Source organism: Lissotriton helveticus, chromosome 9 (assembly GCF_964261635.1).
Source record: "Lissotriton helveticus chromosome 9, aLisHel1.1, whole genome shotgun sequence".
NCBI lineage: Eukaryota > Metazoa > Chordata > Amphibia > Caudata > Salamandridae > Lissotriton > Lissotriton helveticus.
Genome location: NC_136070.1, coordinates 625702906 through 625727302, shown reverse-complemented (window position 1 = coordinate 625727302; position 24397 = coordinate 625702906). Strand labels below are relative to the sequence as shown.

At 43.3% G+C, this 24397-nt stretch overlaps 1 protein-coding gene and 1 long non-coding RNA gene across 2 annotated transcripts in view; one reads left to right on the top strand and one right to left on the bottom strand.

The window, feature by feature from the left end:
• Positions 1-24397, top strand: part of LOC144781707 (uncharacterized) — a 210476-nt gene that overhangs the window by 67853 nt on the left and 118226 nt on the right. The gene's annotated exons all lie outside the window — the stretch shown is intronic.
• The window catches only part of LOC144781706 (cytochrome P450 2F3-like), a 229924-nt gene continuing 220190 nt past the window's right edge, over positions 14664-24397 (bottom strand). The window contains exon 9 of the mRNA XM_078660681.1: positions 14664-19069. Within this exon, the coding sequence (XP_078516807.1) occupies positions 18888-19069 (182 nt within the window). The 3' untranslated portion in view covers positions 14664-18887. The remainder of the gene's footprint in view (positions 19070-24397) is intronic.

The window sequence follows — 24397 nt, the reverse complement described above, 5'->3', positions numbered from 1 at the left end:
TTCGGAGCCAGGCTGGTCATTTCCTGGGCTAACTGCTTTCTTGAAATATGAGACATTTCTGGTGACTGTTTCTCCTCCTCGCTGGGCGGTGATCATGGTCCCGTTGCGGCCCGTGACGGTCCACGGCCGTGGTTCATATGGGAGTCTGAATTTGCTCCCAGGGTATCTGTCACGGACATAGACCCGGTCGTTTTCAGCAATGGACGATTCTTTGGACTTCCGCCGGAAACTGGCATAGTCATTCGATCTCTTTCTGTTGGACAAAGTTCTCCACGAATCTGGCCGGTTGGGGTTCCATGTGTGGTGATTGGGGAGTGTGTCACGGATTATGCGTCCCATGGTAGATGGGCCGGGTGCCGCTTCTGTGGTGCGGTGTGGCGTGAGCCTGTACTCCCGGAGGAATGAGTATATCCCCTTTTCCAGAGATGTTCCTTCCGCATAGACAATTCGGATGGTCTTGTTTAGCGTGCGCATAAACCTTTCCACCTCTCCGTTAGCTTGCGGCCATCGGGGTGTTATCTTTCTGTGCTGTATTCCCCATTCTGCGAGATAATCTGCGAACTCTTGGCCTTGAAAAGGGGGCCCATTGTCGGTTTTGACTGTCCCGAAAATACCATGGGTTGCGATGGTCTTTTCAAACTTGGCGATTACTTCCTTTGCAGTGAGAGACAACACGATCTCCACTTCAGGGTATTTCGTGTAATCATCCATGATGACCAGCATGTGCCTCCCGTCTGGTAGATGACCGAAGTCAGCGCTCACGTGTTCCCACGGCTTCACTGGGCAGTCTTCAGTGATGACCGGGGGTGGGCTATCTGGGGGTCCTGCTGCCTGACACCACTGGCACTCTTTGACGGCTTGTTCCACTTGTGAGTCCATGTCAGGAAACCATATTTTGGCTCGAAGTCTGCTCTTTGTTTTCACCACTCCCTGGTGTCCTCGATGGGTGAGAGTGATGGCCTGCTGGGTGAGGGTTGAAGGCATCACTATTCTGGGTCCTCTTAGCACGCATCCCTGACCGTCCACTGATAGTTCTTCCTTGACTCTCAGGATCGCTTCCAAAGCTTTCTTGGCCTGTGGTGTTCTTTTGCTCAGCGAGGCTTGGAGTGTCTTCCAGTCATTTGTGCGTATGGCGTCCGAAACCAGCCGGGAGACTTCATCATTCTTTGTGGCATCGATAATCATGTCTAGACTCATGGGAAGAGGCCTTGATCTCTCCACTGCAGCGTTCACATAGGCCTCTGTATCCTCGGCGTCTTCTTCCTCTCCAGTGGTGGCTGCTCGTGGGTGCCTGGAGAGGTAGTCTGCCGGATTAGTTGCTCCTGGTCTGAATTCTAACTGATAGTCGTACTCCTGTAACTGCAGTATCCACTTTTCTATTCTGGGGGGTGGTTTGGACACCGACCCTCGGAACAGTGGAATCAGGGGCTTATGGTCCGTTGAGACTGTGAAAGGGTGACCATAGACATACACATGGAAGTGTCGGCACGCCCAGTGGATCGCTATGGCTTCTCTCTCGATTTGTGAGTACCTTTGTTCTGTCTCTGTTGGGGACCTGCTGGCATAGGCGATCGGTGCCCAGTCGTCTTCCCCTTGGCGTTGTGTTAGGACGGCACCTAGACCGAAAGGGCTGGCGTCGACGGCAATGTTGGTCCGTTTGGATGGGTCAAAATAGGAGAGTGTTGTCTCTGCCGATAGTGCTGCCTTTGTGTTGTGAAATGCTTCGTTTTGTTCGTCACCCCACTGCCAGGGTGTGGTAGATTTTGTGAGCTCTCGGAGAGGTCGGGTGAGGTTAGAGAGGTCTGGGATGAAACGGCCGCAGAAGTTAACCATTCCTAGGAAACTCCGTACCTCCGAAATGTTCGTTGGGGCCGGAGCTGACTGTACGTCCTTGACCTTGTCGGGGTCGGGTGCAATTCCTTTGTCCGAGAATGTGTATCCGAAGAAGCTGATGGTATTTTGGAGAAATTGGCATTTCTCACGGTGCAAGGTGAGGCCAGAGTCCTTAATTCTTTTTAGTACGCCTCTCAACCTCTGGTGGTGCTCTTCCACGGATTGGGCATATATGAGCAGGTCATCACTGACGTTTAGTACGCCCGGAAGTCCGCTAAGTACCTCTCGGATCGTATTTTGGAAAACTTCAGCTGCACTGGATATGCCGAAGTTGAGGCGGCGATAACGCCGTAGGCCCACATGGGTGGAGAAAGTGGTGATGTACCTGGAGTCGGGGTGCAGGGGCAGCTGGTGGTAGCCAGAGCGGAGATCCATCTTGGAAAACCACTTTGCGCCATTCAGTTCACCTAAGATGTCGTCGACAGTCGGTGTCAGGTGGCGTTCCCGCTTGACTGCCGCGTTGGGTAGGCGCATGTCTACACATATGCGGACCTGCCCCGGCTGTTTGGGCTTTCTTGCTACCACGATCGGTGATACCCAGGGTGTGGGCCCATCGACTTTCTCAATTATTCCTTGTCTTTCTAGATTTTCAAGTTCTTCTTCCACTTTTTTCCTGAGGTGAAAGGCTATCCTCCTGTGTCTGAGGGCCACCGGTTGAATGGACGGGTCTATGTGTAGCGACACCTCTTTCCCCTTGAGGCACCCTATGCCTCGAAACGTGTCCTCGAATTCTTCGAGGATGGTGTCTAGTTCATCCTCCAGTACTGCCATGGCATAGAAGATAAGTTGGAGTTCTTCGGCCGTCCGTCCACTGAGGAGCATGCCATTCCCTTCTTTCGTCACGTAGATGGTGGTGGGGACTCTCTTGTCTTGGTGACCGATTTCGGTCTGGAAGCACCCGATGAGGGGTATCGGGGTTTTCTGTCCGTAGGCAAACACTCGGATTTTCGCCATCTTCAGGGTTGGCTTGTTTCGTAGTTGATTGTACACATCAGCCGCCATAAGTTCCATTGATGCCCCTGTGTCTATGGTGGCTCTCACCTCTTGCTGGTTCACTCTTATTCGACACTTTGGGAGTCGTCTCTTCTTCCTGGCTGGATGGTTGATGGCAAAAACATAGTGGACGGGGTAGTCATGGGAGTTGTCGTCCATGTCCTCGCTCTCGGGGCTGTCTCTAATGGCGTGTGCTGCTTCCGGTTTCTGTTTCGACGATCTACACACTGAGGCGAAATGATTCATGCGCCCGCATGCGCCGCACTTCTTGCCATATGCTGGGCAGTCTTTCGCACGGTGGGGTGTGCCTCCGCAGTACCCACAGTCTTTCCGCCGTTCTTGTGGCTTCTTCCCTCCGAATGGCCGTTGTTTTGGCCGGACGACATTCACGTGTTCTGCCACATTGACTTGTTCCACTTTCACCGGCCTGTGCAAAGCTGCCTTCATGTGCGATGCTCTCGCGTGTGACAACTCCTTGGATCGGCCTAGTTTAAGAATATCGGCCAATGGCTTCCCATCTTCCTGTAGGATCTTGACGCGCAGGTCGGACGAATAGCAGTTTTGGATGATTTGGCCACGTATTTCCTCTTGTTCGTCTCTGAACCCACATGTGCTGGCGAGCTCTCTCAGTCTCCCATGAAAAGCGTCAAGGGATTCATCCGCTTCTTGCCGGGCCTGGCGGAAAATGAACCTTTCGTAGTCCTTGCTGGCCATCGGCTCAAAGTATGCATTGAGCGCATTCAGAAGGGTGACGTAGGTGTGTGGCGTGGCCTCTGTCAAAGTCTTGTAAATTCTGTGAATGTCCTTACCTCCTAGGTGAAGGAGGAGTGCTCTGCGTCGTTCCCTCGCCGTTCCTGCACCTTCGAAATAGAACTGTAGACGCTCCGTCCAGTCTTTCCATCTTGGCGCCAGGGACGCGGGTGCTCCGTCCACCACAAATTGCTCAATTGGGGGGATGGCCGTCATCTTGGCGCGGTCACCGCAGCCCAGCCGGAGGTGGGACTAGGAGGAAAGGCTAGGGCCCGTCGAGATCCCTGGACTGGAGACCTGGGGAGTGTATGTCCACTGTGGCGACAGCTGCAAACGCAGCGCGGGGCGGAGCCACTCACACAGCCGTGCCGCCAGTGGGCACGTGTCGCGGCCTAGCGACTCTGCGTGCCAGTCCACACCGCCGGCGCAGATTCCTCCCCGTGTTCCAGTCGGGGTCAGGATAGTGCAGGGAAGTGGCCTCACCGCGCTGGTGCTGGAGTACTTGGTGGCTTCAGCAGGCCACATCCACAGGGCAGGGGCCCGGGCCTCATCAGGGCCGACAGGGATCGAGGGTCGGAGCGTCAGGAGATGCACCACGTGGGGTCCGTTATTATCCTCGTCGCCATTGTCAGGTTATGAAACCTGGATAGCGCACATGTAATTATGGCGCGCTGCGCAGGGACACACACACAGACGCCCGTTATGGTCCGATGCGTGCTCCCGACTAACTCGGGGACACGCCTCCTCTTTATTTATCTCGTACGCGGCGCTGTGCGCCACCGCGTATGCGCACGCCTACGTGCGCTTGTAAACTAGACCGCAACGTGCGGTCTCAACATTACAGCTGTCTCTTTGCCCTGAGTGAACCGCGATAGTATACCCTGCACCTGCGCTGGTTTCTCTGTGTGGATCTGCAATCCCATGACCTTCATTTGAGGGCCTGGCTGGCTCCACTAAAACAATTTCAAGGTCCTAAAAGTTCATTGCACTGGCAGAAACATTTTAATCTTAATGTTGAGTGGCCTGCGATTTCATTGTCAAGGGACTCACAACTTTGATAGGTTGAGAGCAATAGCCCCAAAAATTCTGGTGATACTATAGTGTGTTTTTGGTTCAAAAGAATGACATAGCTAGTGCACAAATGTAAAAACTGCACTGAACAAAAGTCAACATCACAGCCTTTGTGGTGTTTGGAACTGGCTAAACGTTGTGAATGAAGCACCTATGAATTTGTAAATTGTTTGTAAAAATCATGCACTCACAAATAATGCAGGGTATCATACCCAAATGATAATAAATCAATTATGCAATTCGGAATAGCGTGTAAAAAGCAGTGCGCAGTAAACAATGGAGAGGGCCAGCCCCGGGGGATGGGGTCCCTGGGGCTATTTGTGGCCCAGGAGGGGGGCCATGTGGCCCCCTCCCCAAATATAAATAATTTAAAAAAAAGGAAAGGCCGGCCCCGGGATTGGGGTCCCCTGGGCAATGAATGGCCTGAGGAGGGGGGCCACGCAGCCCCCTCCAAGAATTAATTAAAATATAAAAAAATGGCAATGCCCCGTGGGATGGGGTCCCCGGGGCCAATTATGGCCTCGGGAGAGAGGTCATGCGGCCCCATTCCAAATGTTTTTTTAAAAAAAGAAATAGGGGACAGGCCCTGGGGGATGGGGTCCCTAGGGCCAATAAATTAGGAAAAGATGGGGGGGGGGGGGCACACAGCTCCCTTCTTAAAAAAGAAAAGGAAAAAAAAGACCGACATTGTGCCGGAGGCCCCGCTCCCTCCTTGCAGCACCCCCTGGTGCAATAGGAGATGGGGAACTAATTCCCCTTGAATACTGGGGATCCCTGTGGGCCAACTAACCCACCAGGAACCTCTAGTATGCACCAGGGACCTGCATTGCAGAGAGGTGTTCTCAGGCCATGCCCCTTTTTACACCTCTCTGCAATGCAGCTCTGTGGCGCTTAATGTAGGTACCTGGTGGACTAGTTGCACCCCAGGGACCCTCAAGATTCATGGGGAGTTAATCCCCCAACTTAAAAAGCGCCATGGGGCGCGTTTGCACAGTGGTGTTGTAAAAAGGGGCATGAGGCTTTTGGCTAAGCAAAGGCCCTTAAGATGTAAGACTGCGTCCGTCCATTTCTTACTTGGTGGAATTGAAAGCTGGGGGATATCCCACTTAGAGTCCTCCTCCCAGCCTAAGTCGGCATCATCGCCGTCTAGAGGCTCAAAAGTACATCTGAAGTCTCCCGCTATTTCCAATCTCTCACTCTCACATATACTCACGTATATACACCAATACTCACATATACTAGTTTAAAATATTTGTAGTTACTTATAAAGACACTATTGAGACAGTCATTCACTCACTTACACACCCATACACACACTCATCCACCCATACAGCCCTGCACACATACTGTCTTCAACACATAAAAACAGTGACTCACAAATTCATGCATCTATCCACTAAGTGAGACCCCCCACTGAACCATACAGACACTCAGACACTCATACTGATACTCAAAAAACCAAGTAATAACCCATATAGACACTCATGTAGCTACTCACCAACCCATGCAGTCACTTATACACAAAGTGAGAGACTGATACAGATATTTACATGTTTAAAAATTACTCACTAACCCATGTATTCACCAATATACATTTAATCAGTCCGTTATACAATCAATTAAACACAAAAAAACATCCATTTATATACCCATGTATTCTTCCATCGACCTTGAGTATATAAAACATATTTAATTTTCAGAAAAACACACATTCACAGGATGATGTCATCAGTGATGTCATTTGAGATCATGAGTGATATCACCTACCATGTCATGAGTGATGTAATATGTGATGTCATCAGCAGTGCATTGCGGGCGCGCGAGTGATAGTTAGCTGAACTAACTAGAATGGGGGAATTTCAATGTTTTTGTACAAGTGAAATGTCCAGTTAACTATAACGCCCCTGAAACCTATGGTTTTTTCAGTGAATTTCCATGGTTTTTTAAAATGCTAATTCCAAACTATAATGTGCCTGAAACCTATATTTTTTTTAGTGAATATTTATATATATATATATATATATTCACTGAAAAAACCATAGGTTATAGACCATATATAGTTAGGAATTAGCATTTACAAAACCTTGAAAATTCACTGAAAAAACCATAGGTTAGAGACCATATATAGTTAGCTGGACATTTTATTGACATAAAACCAATGAAATTCCATATATGGTTAGTTGCACTAACTATATATCGCGCACCCGCAATCCACTGCTGATGATGTCACATATTACATCATTCATGACATGGTCAGTGACATCACTGATGACATCACTGATGACATCTCAAATGACATCACTGATAACAACATCCAGTGATTTTTTGTTTCTGTAAAGTTTAAATATGTCTTACATATTGAAGAATGAGTGGATGTGTAAGTGTCTGGACGAAGGATTTAGTAGGTGCATGACTGACTGTATGAGTGAGTGATTAAATGTGTCTCACTGAGTGCATGGGTTAGTGACTAAACTGTCTTAATTTGTGCATCATTATGTCTGTTGTTCTGTAAACTGCTGCATGTGTTGATCAGTAGCTATATGAGTAACTATATGGGTTATTGATTGATTGCCCAAGTATTTGTATGGGAGACTGAGTGTGTGTGTGGCTAGCTGGGAGGTGTGTGACTCTGTGCAGATCAATGTGTACTTGTATCAATGATTGTATAAGAAGGTAAGTATGTGTTAGTATATGTTTGAAAATGTAAGGTGCTCTATGTTTAACTGTATAGACAAGAAAATGGAAGTGTCATTGATTCTTTACAGGACTGACTAGGTGTGTGAGTAACTCCATGGATGAGTGGCAGACTGTGAGTGTCTGTATAGGTGTATGAGTGCATATGATAGTGTTGTAAAGATGAGTGATTGTATGTATGAATGATTGTATGGGTGAATGAGTGAAGGTGTGTGTAGACGTAGCAATCAGTGAGTGCGTACGTAGTAACTAGTATTGGTGTGTCAATGGTTTCAAAAATTATACTCTGTATTTAACACTGGGTGAAACAGAGGTTATATTAAAATGTGAGGAGATGCATTGTATTGTCACATGAATGATATCATCAGTGATGTGGTCATTGATGTCAAATGAGATGTCATCAGTGATGTCATCAGTGATGTCATTTGAGATGTCATCAGTGATGTCATCAGTGATGTCACTGACCATGTCATGAATGATGTAATATGTGACATCATCAGCAGTGGATTGCGGGTGCGCGATATATAGTTAGTGCAACTAACTATATATGGAATTTCATTGGTTTTATGTCAATAAAATGTCCAGCTAACTATATGTGGTCTCTAACCTATGGTTTTTTCAGTGAATTTTCAAGGTTTTGTAAATGCTAATTCCTAACTATATATGGTCTATAACCTATGGTTTTTCAGTGAATTTTCAAGGTTTTGTAAATGCTAATTCCTAACTATATATGGTCTATAACCTATGGTTTTTTCAGTGAATTTCAATGGTTTTTTAATAGCAAATATCATAAGCTGTCGAATGTCAAGTACGTGGTAAGTAAAAACATTTTCGTGTTTATGCACACTGATCTGCTTTGAATGCTGCCCCCCACCCCTCATTTCTATTAGGAGTACTCTCTCTTTGCAGATAGTGAAGGGTAGTTAACGCAGGCCTTTGCCCCCGTTGTAATCCGTCGTGCCTGCTTCTCTCTCCATTTGATTGATTGTTCTCTTTGGTTCATTCTCTATTTACAAACAAGCACAGAGTCGCAATACTCTGTTTAGTCTTTGCAGATAGCGAAAAATCGTGTAAAAAAACAAAAGGAATCGAGCAAAATCAGTAGGCCACTAATGGGATCTCTTTTTGACCTCGCTAAAATAGAAACATTAGGAACAACCTGTTGAAAATAGCAATGTGTATGTACATAAGCGGCGTTCATTTGTGTTCACAGTACCCCTTGTTGATTGTTTGAATCGAGCATTGAATTGTTCGAAGTTGGTTCTCTTAAGGCTCTTCTCTGCCTGCAAACAAGGAAGAATAGGAATATTCTCTCTCCCTTTGCAGATAGTGAAGGGTAGGTAACGCAAGCCTTTAACACGTCGTACCTATTTCATTCCTCATTGATTGATTGATTGTCCGAACATTGACTGTTTGGGAATTAGTTCTTTTTGGAGGTATTCCCTGTTTGCAAATAAACGTAGGAAAATCTTTACAAGTAGTGAAAGGGTAGGTAATGCGGACCTTTCTCCCCCGTTGTAATCTGTCATGCCTATCTACTCCCCACTGATTGATGCACCTGTTTCACCCGGACCATTTACTAGAGATATCTGGCCCAACAAGAGAGCACCCCTAGTGAAAAGGACATATGCAATAATAACGAAGTGATCACTGTATCCTGTTAACAGAAACTTTAGCATGAAACAACCTGGAAAGAAAAGAATAGGAAAACGAAAATCAGTAGGCCACTGATGAACTTTTTATTAAATAACAAACAAAGAAACGATAACAATACGTAATGATAAAACCTAATATTGTCCTAGAAACAAGAAACGTTAGAAGTAAGCCCGTAATAAGAAACCTGAAAACATCGCCCCTCACTGCCCCAAAACGTGTCTGTCCCACCGCCTGCCACGGCCAAATAACGGCAAACTGGGAAAGATAGAAGTCAGCAGACATCCGCCCCATTCTAGAAACTTCCAAAGGGCAACAGGTTTTCGGCTACGCCCAGCCGGAAACAACACATATAAGGCGGGTCCTGCTGCCACGCCTCGGAGATCATCACGTAGGGTGTAGCCGGAGGAGAGGCCGAGGCCAGCGGGACCCGGCCAGGGCGATTGACAACGCTGGAGAGTTGCAGGGGGGGGAATGTGCGTGTCCTCGACCCTCCCCTCTCTCTCCCAGTCCAGCCGCGGTGGCCCTTGACAGTTTCAGGTAGTCCCGCCACATTCTCTACCAGTCCGGCCACCAACGGCCGGGGCCGATGGGATCCGGCTGCAGCCGATAAACCAAGGAACCCGTTCATGGGGCCAGAGCAAGGGGCGTCCGGCCGACATCCACCGGAAGCCCGGCCCGAAGACGGACGGGACACTTCTTCTTTCTTGAATAATGGCTGCGACAACACTGGGGGGGGATGTCTTGCACATGCCTCCGACCCCCCCCCCTCTCGTCCTCATCGCCTGGTCCGGCCATAACAAATCTCAAGCGAGACGCCGTGGGGTGCACTGGGAGGGAGAGACGGTGCGAACAGGCCTCTCCCGCCTCCCCAGTGGAGGCTTCCCACCTGCACCCTCAGCGCTCCAGGCGCCCGGAAAAGGGTTCTTCCACTGTGGCGATGCTGCAACGTCTCGCCCGGCAGGGTGGAGCCCGTCCGCTCATTTGACCCCGCGATCGACAGTAGCTACCGAACTCTCAAAATGGCGGTCGACCTGGCAAGAGCGGGCCCAGCATGAAGAAATGGCCCGGTCACTGGTTGACTCCACCACAGTAGTCCTCCACGACCTTGAAGATTCTAGAGGAGCCGCGGGAGTCTCCGACCCCCGCAGACACCCCCGATGGGGAATGACTGCCATGATCGCCCGTGGAGTGACGAAACTGTATCCGCGGGACGTCGGCGCTCCCATGCTGGCGCCAGCCTCACTTTGAATTACTAGAATCCTGCAAACCTCAGTTCCGGTGAAAGCACACTGTGACCCGGTAGGAAAAATTGTTGCACCCCCTCCCCTTTTTGACTGATAGTTCAAACCACCGATCCTTTCCTTTGCCCTTTTACCAGAACTTTGGACTGCCTCCCCCTCTTTTACATTTTCTAGAGAAAACAAAACATTAACCACTACATTAGCATAGCAGTTGACACCAGAACTGTTTTCAAATTGAACACCAACAACATCTTCAACAGAATCCTTTTTGTTTCTGCTGTGACCCTGCTACAGCACAGGCATTGTCCCCAGCAGTAATTCTGCAATGCCGGTAAGAATACCTGTAGTGCCTACTGGACTCACTCACCCCCGCGGCGCCCCACGCCGTTATTTGCTGGGCGGCAACTTACTAGATATCACCTTTGTGCCATCTAGATTTCAGCGCGTTCTGCTGCCTTGGAACTATTCGCACAACAGACTGCTACTGACGACCCACCCCCAGGCAACATCTTCTGAATTTTCATAATTTGAAAGAACTAGTAACATGTCCTCATCAGGAATTTCCTCATGAAAAGTCTGCAATGATGATTCTTGTAACTCTATGGTCTCCAAACATTCGATAAATTCGCCATCAAGAGATTGATCAAAAAAATCATTAAAGTCATCTCCTCCTTGTGAGAAAATTTCATTATTGGTGCTGTCAATTTCAATAAATGTATTGCATAATTCAAAAGAAATTGCCACGGTCTCTTCGTTGTTTAAATGTTTTTACTGTTTTTGTTTTGTTGTATATATTTATAAGTTATTAAAGTTTTATAATCCTACTACTTTGTTGGAGTGCTATATATTTTTAATGTGACACATAAATGTAAAAACTTTGATGTACAAAGAGTCATCCCTGGAATCTTCCGCTTCAGGCTCGGTCCCCTCCCCAATCACAATACAGGATGGTTTTCAGATAGTAGGAACACGTGTGGTGTGACGGATCTCATCGGGTGTGGGCCTTGATCTACTATAACTCCTTTGAAGAGGGGTGATTCTTTACAGCTGGGGCCATAAACTACATCTGCAGGGCTAGCTGATAGCCTGGGCAATCGGACACAGAGGAAGAGGAGTGTCAGAGGGTGCGGTAGTGAATAGGGCGAAAGGGAGGTGTCGGGCGGGCACAGAGTGTGATTCTCAGGGAAGAGCAGCGCAGATGGGGAGAGGTTTATTGCCCATGCATAACACAGAGAGCGGGGGTGACCAGTGCCTGGGGAAGATGCTTGCGAGGGTGGGGAGCCATGCTACGAATCGACAGCGTGCAGAGAGTGGGTCTGGTCAAGGCATCTAAAATGGCTGCCGTGCACGACAAAAGTGTGGCATTTCAAAAAAGGCAAGATGGCGCAAACAATGTTTTTCAACACTTCCTCATTTCCTTCGAATCGAACGTTAACAGACGTTGGTGCATATTACCAAAGTTAAGCGATATTTATCGCTAACGATGCTTACCAACGAATTTTTTATCGCTAAGCATCGTCAGAAATTATCGAAGATAAACCTTGCTATTATCAAGGTTTATCGCAAATGCGATAAAAAACGACCGCAATGCATTAATATCGCTGAAAACTCAGCGATATTCATGCATTACCGAGCTAATGCTCTTAGCCATGTTATCCACCTCCCATTGGATAACATGGCTAAGAACTGCTCAGGGCAGGTGTTAGTTTTTGGAGATATTCGCGCTTAGCGCGAATATCTCCAAAAGTTGGTAATAGGAGATATATATCTTGCATGTTGTAATGCAAATTATTGTGGTATATGGAACTCATACCATAATCTCTCAGGAAAGCAGAAACTGATCCTTTTGGGACCGCCTGAGAAGGCCTAGGGGTTGAGGGGTACTCTACTTTGCCCCCTTTTCACGTTCCGAACTATTTTATTTTACTCTCTTCTGTAATTACACAAAATAGCAGCGATAAGATGCATCAGAGACACACAGTGAGAGAAAGGAGGCCGGAGATGAAGAAGAGATGTCAAATACACATTGGAGATCATATAGTGGGAGAAGGGCAGTAAATATGAGTAAACTTACCATGTAACATAAAAATGTTGCACTCTATACTATAAGTCTCATTTTATACTACAATCACTTCGCTACAACCTCATAAATTAAAAATAAAAATGAATAATGTCTCAAACAATTTTTGATTTCTAAATATAAATGTATTCTTCTGAATTTTCTAAATTTGAAAGAACTAGTAACATGTCCTCATCAGTAATTTCCTCTTCAATCATCTCATCTGGAATCTCCTCATTAAAAGTCTGCAATGATGATTCTTGTAACTCTATGGTCTCCAAACATTCGATAAATTCGCGATCAACAGATTGATCCAAAAAATCATTCAAGTCATCTCCTCCTTGTGACAATATTTCATTATTGGTGCTGTTAATTTCAATCAATGTAGTGGAATCATTCAAGTCATCTCCTCCTTGTGACAATATTTCATTATTGGTGCTGTCAATTTCAATCAATGTAGTGGACAATTCAAAAGAAATTACCACGGTCTCTTCATTGTGAGCCATTTTATTTTGAAATTGCTTGCTGTAAATTGCAGAAAAAAATAATCACTTTCATTTATCGTTTTTAGTAATACATAATATAAAACTAACTTTATCAAGTATTTAGTATAACAGAAGGACTGCAAATAAATAACAGAAAACATTTTTCAAATTATCTTCAAGTGTACAACATAGTTCCCCTTACAAATTAACAACTCACCTTTTTAAAAGTAGGAGAAGTGTTAGTACTGTGTAAATCAAACACCAGAAATTCACCACCAAAAATTCCTCACAAATGTACCTCAGACAGTAGTATCACAAAATGGCTGTGGTTTCCTCTCATTTGAGATATATACATAACCAATTAACTTTCATCACACACAAATACAAAACCAAAGTAACATTTTAATTGGTTCTAAATTTCAACACTTTCAAATGTGTTTTCCCCATGCAATTTTCCATAGGACATTTACATACGTCTACAGCCTGAATGGCTGAACGGAATTACACCAAACTTGGCAAAATGGTACATCAAACCTAAGAGGTCAGGAAGGATCTACTATGCCCCCTTATGGTCATTTGCCCCTTCGCTTTGGCCTCCTCTTGTCTCTCGATCCTACCGAGAGACAAGATGGCGGCCGCTACGGACTGTTTGGAATGTTTACAGACGCCGGAGAACCAATCAGCTTCGCAAAGCTCCGTAACGCGAAAAGTACGCGAAGCGGAGCGCTGTTACAGATATATATCTTTTTTTGAACGTTAATTTCTCAAAATCCACTGGAGCACATATATTGAGACCTAGCAAAGGCACATCGGGCTACCAGTCCCTAATATTTTACCAAGTCTCGTGCAAATCCATTCAGCCGTTCGATTATTATTATTATTATTTTTTTTTTTTGCCCCGCGGGGCCCTTTTAAAACCTCCACATCAAACCTAGGGGGTCAGCGAGGATCTACTATTCCCCCTTATGGTCATTTGCCCCTTTGCTTTCGCCTCCTCTTGTCTCTCGATCCTACCGAGAGACAAGATGGCGGCCGCTACGGACTGTTTGGAATGTTGACAGACGCCGGAGAACCAATCAGCTTCGCTTCACAAAGCTCCGTTGCGCGAAAAGTACGCGTCCTGGAGCGCTGCCCGGTCCGCTGTTACAGATATATATCTTTTTTTAAACGTTAATTTCTCAAAATCCACTGTAGCACATATATTGAGACCTACAAAAGGCACATCGGGCTACCAGTCCCTACAATTTTGCCAAGTTTCGTGCAAATCCATTCAGCCGTTCGGGCTAAAAGTGAGGCCAACCGCCCTATGGAAAACTCAATGTTAAAAACACGTTTTGGGACCCCCCTTTTTTCTCGGCCCCCCCTTGACGAACCCCCCCCCAAATTTTCAAGGGCTGCTCAGAAACAAAATGTGCCATTTTCCTGAAAATTTCAGCCAATTCCGTCCACAAACGCCAAAGTTATTAGACATAGAATTTTAAAAAATCCCATAGAGAAAAAATCCTAACTATATATACCTACTGGCGACCGCCAGTAGGTAATATATATATATATATATATATATATATATATATATATATATATATATATATACATATCCCTGATAAGATCAGAGAAATGTACTTGCTTTGCACTAGCAGCATGGGGTAAATTAATGCTATTTTGGTACAATCTTTTCTTTATTTAGTCAACATTCTTGAAAAAACATTTCAAATATGCAGAATTATTCTTTTTCTTACTATATGATTCCATGGAAAAAAATTCAAAATACCAAAAAACTGTTAAATTCTAAACAACCCACAACCTTTTAACACACAAAGATACAACAATTCTACATTTTATTTCTGTGGTAAGTTATTGTGCCACAACAAGCTAATGGATAATGAAAACACTACATTAAAAAGCAATACTATCCGAAAGCCAACATTAATTGCAGAAAGTTTGCACAGAATATTGTCTAAAGAACCCACAACCTTTTTAACACACAAAGATACAACAAACCTTCATTTGTATTTCTCTGGTGAGTTGCTGTGCCACAATGAGCTAAAGTATAATGAAAACACTACATTAAAAAGAAATAATAACTGGAAGCCATCATTCATAGCATAAGGTTTGACCAGGACAGTGTGCATCACACACATATGAAGTGAGTGAACACGCTGCCAAAAGATGTAGGTCCCTGTAGTAAAAAATAGCACCTACATATTTCGAGATAATTGAAGCATAATGCATGCATTCCTGTGCCTGGCTTTCCCTGTTTGCCACATAGTTATATTGCCATTCCATATGTGGAGATGAAGGCAGGATACTTCAGATTGGGTCATAAATGGTCCACCCTCCACAATGGGGTAACTCTTATTTATAACTTTACAAATGAGGTAAATGGTTAAATTGCCACACCAGGAGTAGTGCATGGATCTAGAGCACTATCAGTAAAACAGTATCACGATTACCATAGGCTTTGCTACATACTTCTAAATAGGTCTTCTGTAGTAATTTGGCAATACTCAAAGGTGTCGCCAACCATTGCTGTTTTATCTCCCCTTGTGGAATTGCCAGCTCGGAGTGCCAATGCTCATGAAGTACATGGGCATCCACGTTTGGGGCAGTAGAAATCAGAATGCGATAAATAATCACAACTGTCTGATTTGCCTTTGTATATGAAATAAGAGTGTAACATATGCAGAGAAGCAAGTGGCATGGCAGTAGCCACATAAGATTGGATCAGCAACATAACCACTATCTAAGTACGTCAGTATTTTCCTCAAAACCCTGGTTGGTGACTTTACTTCATTCCTAACTCTACTACTACTAAATGCCTTTTGTGAATACCAAGTCATAAAGTTAAGATTTTGTCTCAGTTTAGTAGTAGTAAAGTTAGGAATCCTAACTTTACTACTACTAAATGCCTTCTGTGAATCCCAAAAGTAGTAAGTTTAGGATAGTGTCTCAGATTACTTTTGTGAATTTGGCCCATTATTTTTATACATATCTCCTCTAGTAAAGATTGTCCTGCTCCATTTTCTAAATAGGTAAACTGTTCTTTTTTCTATTAGTATATTCCCTTCAATTGAAATGTTCAACATTGATCTCCTGCTTGCCCATGTCTATGATGTGTCAACACATTTTACTGTCTGAAGATTGATGGATATTTTGCCCACTTTCACCACCAGGAATCCAGACATTTCATTTGGACCAGTTTTCCTTTTGTATTTGTTTCTTAAAATAAAACATAAATGTGTTTTTTGATTGAATTACTTAATTCTCTGGAGAAAAAAAGCAATATTATCTAATTGGCTTTTAATTTAATTTTATTATTTGTATCTGCGACTGGCATCTGTAGTATCTGTACCTGTATCCTGAGTTCCCTCGCTCCTGCAGCACCACAGGCTTTCTATATAGGCTGTTAGTGTCTCCAGCATTCACTCGCCTGAAGAGTTCCTTTTTTATAGTTATCTTTTTTGTTTTACAATCTTTCTAGTCATTCATTTTATATTTTACCTCCTATTCAAGGTATCTTTATTAATGTCTAGACTTCTTTATAGATCAATTTTTCTGGTCTTTTTATTCTATTTTTATCCATCATCCACCAACGTGGCAACCGTTTTCAAGCGTATGCCACATTAAGAAAGTATTGCTCGCTTTCTTTCTTTTGGCTTCCGGCTTAGTGCTCATGGAAGAACTTGCTAAGCTGCATGCACCCTTTTATATCCTGAGGTATTCCGTTGACATCTGACTTCCATTGTTTTTAAAGCAGGCCTAAGTCCCCATCGGATCCGATTAGCCCGCATAGGAGGACTTGGGATTTACCCTGAACGAATTTTAAATAAAGGAATGTTTAGGGACCCCAGCCCTGGTGTGTCATCGTTGACACACAGGCTATCATATTGCCTTTAGACGTCCCTCAGTTACACTCAAGTCTGCGCTTTGGTATTTTTGTTGATTGTTCTTCTACATTGCTTAGTTTCCTTTCCTTCATTTTTTTTCATTTTCAGACATTGCGATTGGGCTGTTCTGACGCACTCTGTCTAGAATATCAAGATTAGGGAGTATTGACTTTAACGCTTCCTGCCTTAATAATTTGATTTACTCATGAGAAGATATCGAGTTCAGGTTATTTCACCTTACAGCATTTTTTGTTTCAATGTCCCATATCTATGGGCTTGGTTACTAAATGTTGGTCTTTTGTTTATTACTTTTTTAGTGTATTGTGTTCTATTTCCGATGTTGGAGCTGGCAATATAGATATCTTTATAGATATGGTTCTGCCATGCCTTATTCATGCCTATGATGTAATTCGGCCAATTTAAGGTGTTTCTAAACATTTTGTTCTAAGTATTCCCTCATCAGGAACCCCTTCCCACATATCATTGTCTCATGCTCACTTTGGAAGCCTGCGCTGTCTGGTGACTCACTGCAAAGAAATTTAGATCACAGTGATTGACAGGATATAAGGTAGCACACTAATTATACTATGCGAGAGTGTGTTTCAGAGTAAAAGCATTGAATGATTGCATATGGTTTACACACGGTGCACTCGTTTTGAGTGCAAGTGTGACTGAGAACTAGCAGGAGATGAATGCCCTTTAGATGAATATCATGCGGAGGCACTAGCTCGTATAACATTTTAATAGTTATTTTTTTCATTTCAGATTGCTCCTATTTCAAGGACACTTTGTGTTCCTTCCTTGTTTTTTTAAGGTTATATTTAAATTCCATCATATTGTGCCCTGAAGAAGGTGAGTGGTCATTGACCACTAGCACCAAAACGCAGGTAGGAAACCAGCAAGAAAGCCTTGGAGACAACTGTCAAGAATTTACATTTTTTACTAAATCTTCAGCAAGTATATTTGACGGAAAGAAGTGTAATATGAATATTAAAAATATAATACTGCCATGCTTAATGAATGTAAAATACAGTTCAGATTTTGATGTATCAGTCTGTACATAAAATCTAAAAGTACAATCATTCAGGTCAAGATGTTCCACCCGCAGGCTTAATGTAAGCTTTGTTGTTTAGTACAAATGGATGGATGAATAGAGTTATTGGGTATGAATGGTATGTTTTAGGATGAGTGTTGGAAAGATGTGTATTTGAAGGTTGGGAGTTTTACAATTTATTGATAAATATACAATTGTTTGCTCAAGACTATGGATGATCAATTTTGATAACAACAAATAAGCAAAAATTGATGAAGGTATGAACAAATAAAATGTTTTAGAGTTTTCTTCGGCTGTATGCATTGTGTTGCCTAAATACGTGGTAGACTCTACCTAAGAGCTGATTTTGGGGGTGGGTTGTTTTCTCCCAGCTTTTTCCACATAAGAAATCTACTTACACATTAGAGTTAAGACAGTAGCAGCTAGACTTCACACGGAATGACAGAATAACTCAAATATGCTGGTCTTAATTATACTAATGATCACTTCAGCCAAAATATGCCTTGTGAAGCTATTTACCAGTCAGGAATACCATTACTCTCTTTTCTTATCGCTGGCACACTTTTGGCTACCTAGCTCAAAGCAGGCACCCTTGCGTCATGTTGCAAGGGTGCGTGCATTGTAGGCAGGATTGTTTTTGTGCAGGAAAGGACACCTTCCTGCCCAAAAACAATCCTCAGAGACATTTTCCTCTTTCCAAGTGTCCTGTAGAATGCAGAACACTTAGAAAGAGGAAACAACGAGGAGAAGTAAAGATATTTCTCCTTGTTGCTCCTCTGGTGGGGCGGCGTAGAATTCTGACGCATTCTCAGATCTACCAATGTTGGTAAATCTTGGAATGTGCCAGCATCTATGCTTGGGTGCTTGGTAACACCCATGCTCCACCCATGCTCTACCCATCAAACGCCTTCCTGCTTAAAATATGCGCTGCCTTGCGTTACTCTAAATTTATCAAGCCACTAAGGGCCGTGGCTTTGATAAATCTCATTTAGGTTTTGCATCGCCCTTGCGCTACACATGTGTGACACAAAACCTTAATAAATATGCCCTGTAATGGCTGACTTTCAGTAAGGTACGATCGTAGTTGATGGAGAGGTTTGGCTCTTAGTGAGGGAGGAAGCAGATTTTGTACGGGCGTGGAATATTTCCCAAGCCACTGCTTTCCGGCGTGATATCAATGTCTTTTGGGTCGACAAGTGCTCTCAGCTTGAAGTTCTGCAAGATGGTGGTGAAGAAGAGGAACAGTTCCATCAGGGCAAGGCTCTCCCCAAGGCAGATCCGTTTCCCTAAAAAAGCAGAACAGTGAGAATTGAGTTGGACAATTAGATTCCTGGTCTTGGTACAGCCTGGAGTAAACAGGACATTATGATAGAAGATGCAAAGGTTGTCACTAAGTTCAGCCACATAATTGAGTAAGATGTTCCACGTATTAATATATACACAATTGTCTGTACACCCACCAACAATTTTAACTCTAATCCAAAGTTTTGCCATGGCATACCTAACATTCGTTCCCTGAAACCAGTATTATACCATCTGCTTTCATTTGTTTTATTTTTTATTTTACTCAAAATGAATGTGTTTAAAAATAAAAATATACAAAAGAATACGTAAAAATGTGTACAATAGACTAATAAGGTGTTTTAAAGAAGAAAGCTGGTGTAAAATAAGTAAACTATAATGATAAATGTATTAAAAAATCATTAACACAAATTATGAATTTTATATATGGAATGAAGGCACTGAACATATTCAATTAGAATATTACAAGTAACCAATAAGTTAAGTGTCTGTATAGTTGGGTGCAAGGCCCCGACCGAGGGCTTTTTCTAGTCTTGCATCCCTTGCAGTTACCCCATAAGATGAGTTGGAGCGTATTTTATTCCTTATAATACATAGTAAACCATAAATGTGGTGGACTAACAAGTCCCTTTCTAAGCTCTGTTGTCATGTCTGGAATACTACAAGAGTAAGTGATACCCACTCGTAGCAAACTCTTTGTGATTCAGGCCCAACATTTCTCAGGGTGGTTATCATACATGGGCAAACGCCATTTTTTTAGACTGGGATAATGCTATCTCTTAACCATACCAGTGCGCTCACATGAGCATGTAAATCACGATTTGATTCATGCATGAAAAAGTAAGGAGCACAAGACTTGTAAATTACAATTATTTCCGTTTCTCTAAATGCAAAGAGAGTAAATGTGTAGTTGCAGTTTTTCTGCACAAGCCCCTATAATATAAAAACTCTCTACCTCTTTTTTTATGTTCATACACTGATCTTTTTACTTTTAGGAAGAATTTAAAGACTTGTCTCATTGAACAAGCCCACCAACTGTATTAGCAATTTCACTTACCATGCAGCTTGATCTTATGATTTTACTTCAACACCAAGAAACCACTGTTGAACGTGCGCAGAATAAATTTCAATTAACATACCCCATAACATAACAACATAACATACCATAACATAACCAGCCATGGTTTTACTCTTTCTGAATTTTCATGAATTAAATGGAATTTTCGTGTTTCGTGCTCATCACTTTTTCATATTTCCTGAATGTGGCTGCTGGAGTACTGACACCGGAGAATTTGCTTCTTTTTCTCCCCCAACAGAGACAGAGAGTATAGCAGAGGACATGGCTACTGTTCCTTGTGCCTCTGCTCCCAGTAAAAGGCGCTCTTGTCATGTTTTTTGTTGTTTGGCATGGAGTCATTGTAATATCACTAGCTGCCAGTTATACTTTAACACACGTGGAAAATGGTGTTATTTTCTGATTACAAGCCGGTTTACAAGACTCCCTTTTAATAAGAAAATAATGAGTTGGAATACGTGCAGATTTACATTGATTTATGTATTGTAGTAGTGTTTTACATCTCAAAAAGCATCCTAGGTTTTCTCTAAAATTTGAGGAGAAATCATGCTGGATAGGATAGTCCGTCCAAATGTGACTGATATCCCAGTCTTGGTGTTACAAGTGCCATAGGCTCTGATGCACAGCAGACAGTGAAACAGCAGTCAGGACTTGATTTAGAAGTTGTCGAGTCTACAAACAAAAGATGGTCCGAGTGCTGCTGACTCTGCCAGAACTTCCCTCCATCGTCGACCGTGCCATGGGCAAAAGTGACTGTCGGAGGGAGTCCAGCCAGAATTCAGTTTAAATCTTATGAGCAACACATTAGTCTTCCTTTTACAACTTATCATTGTAAAATTAGTACACCTGTGTTGTAGGTTTTTTGTTGTGGTGGTTGTCGGTGTTGTGTTTGTGGTTCATATAGGTGTTCATTCAATGGTGTAAATCCTTCAATTCTGTTTGCTGTTAGGTAAGATTAATTACAATGTCTTGCTCAATTCTAGCTTTTGAATTTATTTACCACTTGTAGCATAGCTATAGCTTCCACCATCCCTCCAACCATCCCATTCAACACCATTTTTATAATGCCCATTCTCAATATCATGAACTGAGGTCTGTAGTGATCAGTGGGGTAAGACAATTCTTTTGATCTTTTGACCTTGGTGATGATCAATGGAATACATTATACATTACCTATTCCTGATATCAATTACACTAACAATGCCAAATAAATCATACAATTGGCCCAGACTTTCAGTGATAACTGATAATTACATTGGTAGATCATTTACACAAAAGCTGTTCTACAATAGTTCACATGAGCTGAAACGATTCTAGATTTTCAGGATATCCACATCAGAGAAATTATCACGGTTCATCCAAGTTATTCCGGCAGTGTTTAACCTGAAAATGGAGATTCTCAAATTAACACGCATAGAGAATCTTGATTTCATCAAAGACAACAGAGGCTAACATTATACAATAATCCTTTATTGCTGCCCAAAATGAAGCTCTTTAAAGAATATCACTACATCACAAAGCAACCAGAATGTTCACAATATATATATATATATGCAGTCCACATAGACGTCCTGCACTTTAGGCTGTGACAACAGGAAAATACACCTACTTCTGCTGACATTCTTAAAGAACATTGTCTGGAAAAAAACATAGGACTCCAAATTAATATATGATCTTAAAAAAGGATCTAAGAACAACTTTAAATAATAAATATAATTGAAACCAACATATAGCATTTATTAAACCTCCTCAAATCTATTATACTTACCATTAGCTACCCTTTTTCCAAGAATGAGGAGGGCAGGATAATGCTAGCATCCGTTGTCTTTAATGAAATCAAGATTCTCTGTGCATGTTAATTTGAGAATCGGCATTTCATTACAAGACTGCAGGCTACCATCATGCATGTTTAAAGCAATCCAAAGCCACACAACTAACATGCTCCACCTGTCCTAGTTACAACATTGCAAAGGTATTTGCATTCGACCTGTTGACTTTAAGGTCTCTGGTAAAGTTCCACCAGGCCAAAACACTTAAATGCCATTGCGCCTCTTGCAGAATGTGCACCAAACCTGGATAGGTCGACATCTGCTTTGTTCATAATCATTCAAATCCATCTTGCTATGGTAGCCCTAGACACAGCCTTGTGTGGTTTGACATACAGCAATAGTAGCTGATCAATGCCATGTGCACTAAACTCCAAAACTTTACTCTCATAACTTCTCATACAACTCACCATGCACAACTTCCCACATTCATGGCAAAAAGGATAAAATACTGACATAGTTTTTGTTCAATTCCAAATATCGAAATGCACTCCCTCAGGGGAATAGAACCTGTTGGATTATTCCAAAGCCCTCACATTAGAAACCCTTTGGAGAGACATCAAACAAAGTAATGCCGTTAATTTAAGGGAAATCTGTTTCAGGGTAAATAAACTATTACCTGGCCAAGAAGTAAACAACTAGAATACCAGGCTGACGTCCCACAGCGACTCGTAACAAGCCTTGAAAGGTCTCCTTAATCTCACACCCTTTATCACTCTTCTATAAGAATATCACTCCGAATCAAAAAAATGATTAACCATGGCATGCGCTGTGGAAATAGCAGATCTATCACAGTTAACTGTTCTGTAAGTGACACATGAGTTATATAATTTTCCCTTTTACAACTAAAGGATTCTTCTCCCACGTTAGGTCCACCTCCCATTCCTAAGAAGGAAGTAAAAAACTTGGGCGTGATTATGGACGACTCCCTCTCCCTAGAGTCCCATGCAAAAAGAGTGGCTGGCGTGTGCTATGGTCGCCTACGGTCGCTCAAACCAATTTTGGGCTTTTTTGAACCACCTGTACGCCAAACAATTGTCCAAGCCCTTGTTATATCGCATATAGACTACTGCAATGTCTTAATGCTGGGCTCTAATCGAACAGCCATCAACCGACTCCAGAGGGCCCAAAATGCAGCTGCTCACGTTTTGTTCGCCCTACCAAAATATTGCCACACGTCCCATATTCTACAGCGTTTACACTGGCTTCCGGTAACACAACGTATTCAATTTAAGTCCCTTTGCCTAATTCATAAAATCCTTCACTGCTCTGGCCCCTGAGTTTTGCGAGGTTTGTGTTCTTCCTATGTCCCTTCACGTGCCCTCCGCTCGGCGGACCGCCATCTTGCCTGCACCATCAAAATCCAAAGGAGCAGAGCTGGTGGCCGCTCCTTCAGGTATTTGGCTCCGAAACTGTGGAATTCGATTCCCTCAGAGGTGCGTGCTACAAATAATTACCTGTCATTTAGAAAACTCATCAAAACCTGGTTGTTCCCTTCTACCTAGGGTTCCTAAGTGGCGTTACACGTTTCCCCCTTGGATTAGTCCGCCTTTCTCTCAAGCTGTCTGCAAGCGCTGGGACGCCCCGTCACTGGGGTAGCCATGCGCTCTATAAGCATTTTTAACATTAACATTAACATTCTCTCAGGCCAAAGGATCCCGGGACCAAACTTAGTATGGCGATTGCAAGTTCCAAAACCCCCAGGAACTAAACCTGTGATCTCCAAAAGGGAGTCACCTGAATTATATTCCAGGCCTCCAACCTCATCTTTCCCAGAACAATCTGAATCATGGAAAAAGGGGCAACCCATAACCTTCCCTTCTCTGCCAAACTTGCATGAAAGCATCTACTGCCGCTGCCTCTGAATCCAGCCTTCAACTAAAATACCTGGAAACTTGCTAGGTCGGTCTGCTGGTAAACAGATCCACCTGAACTGTGATGCATAATTCCTGAATCTGTCTGAATACAATAGGATTCAATTTCCAATCGCTTGTGACCCTGAGATACCTGGAATTCTAATCTGCTCTTACATTCTGCAGGCTTGGAATAAAATCCGCCCTCAAAAAAATCTTGTCCTCCCAGCAAAAACACCAAATTCACTTTGTCAGATCTGCCAGTGCTTATGACCTCGCACCGCCCAAGTGGTTTATGTAGGACGCAGCTGAGAATTTACCTGACCGAATCACTGAGTCTGAGTTTGTTAATAACTCGCTGAAGCTCTTCAAAGCATTAAGAGCTTCTAACATCTCTAAGCAATTTATATGGAGCTCCTGTTCCTCCTTGGACCATCTTTCCTCAGTTTTTAACTCGTTCCAATATGCCCCCCAGCCCAAGTTGCTTCCATCCGATTCCAAGGTCAGCTTGGGAACATTCCCGAAAATAACCTTGCCATTCCAAGCATTGATATTTTT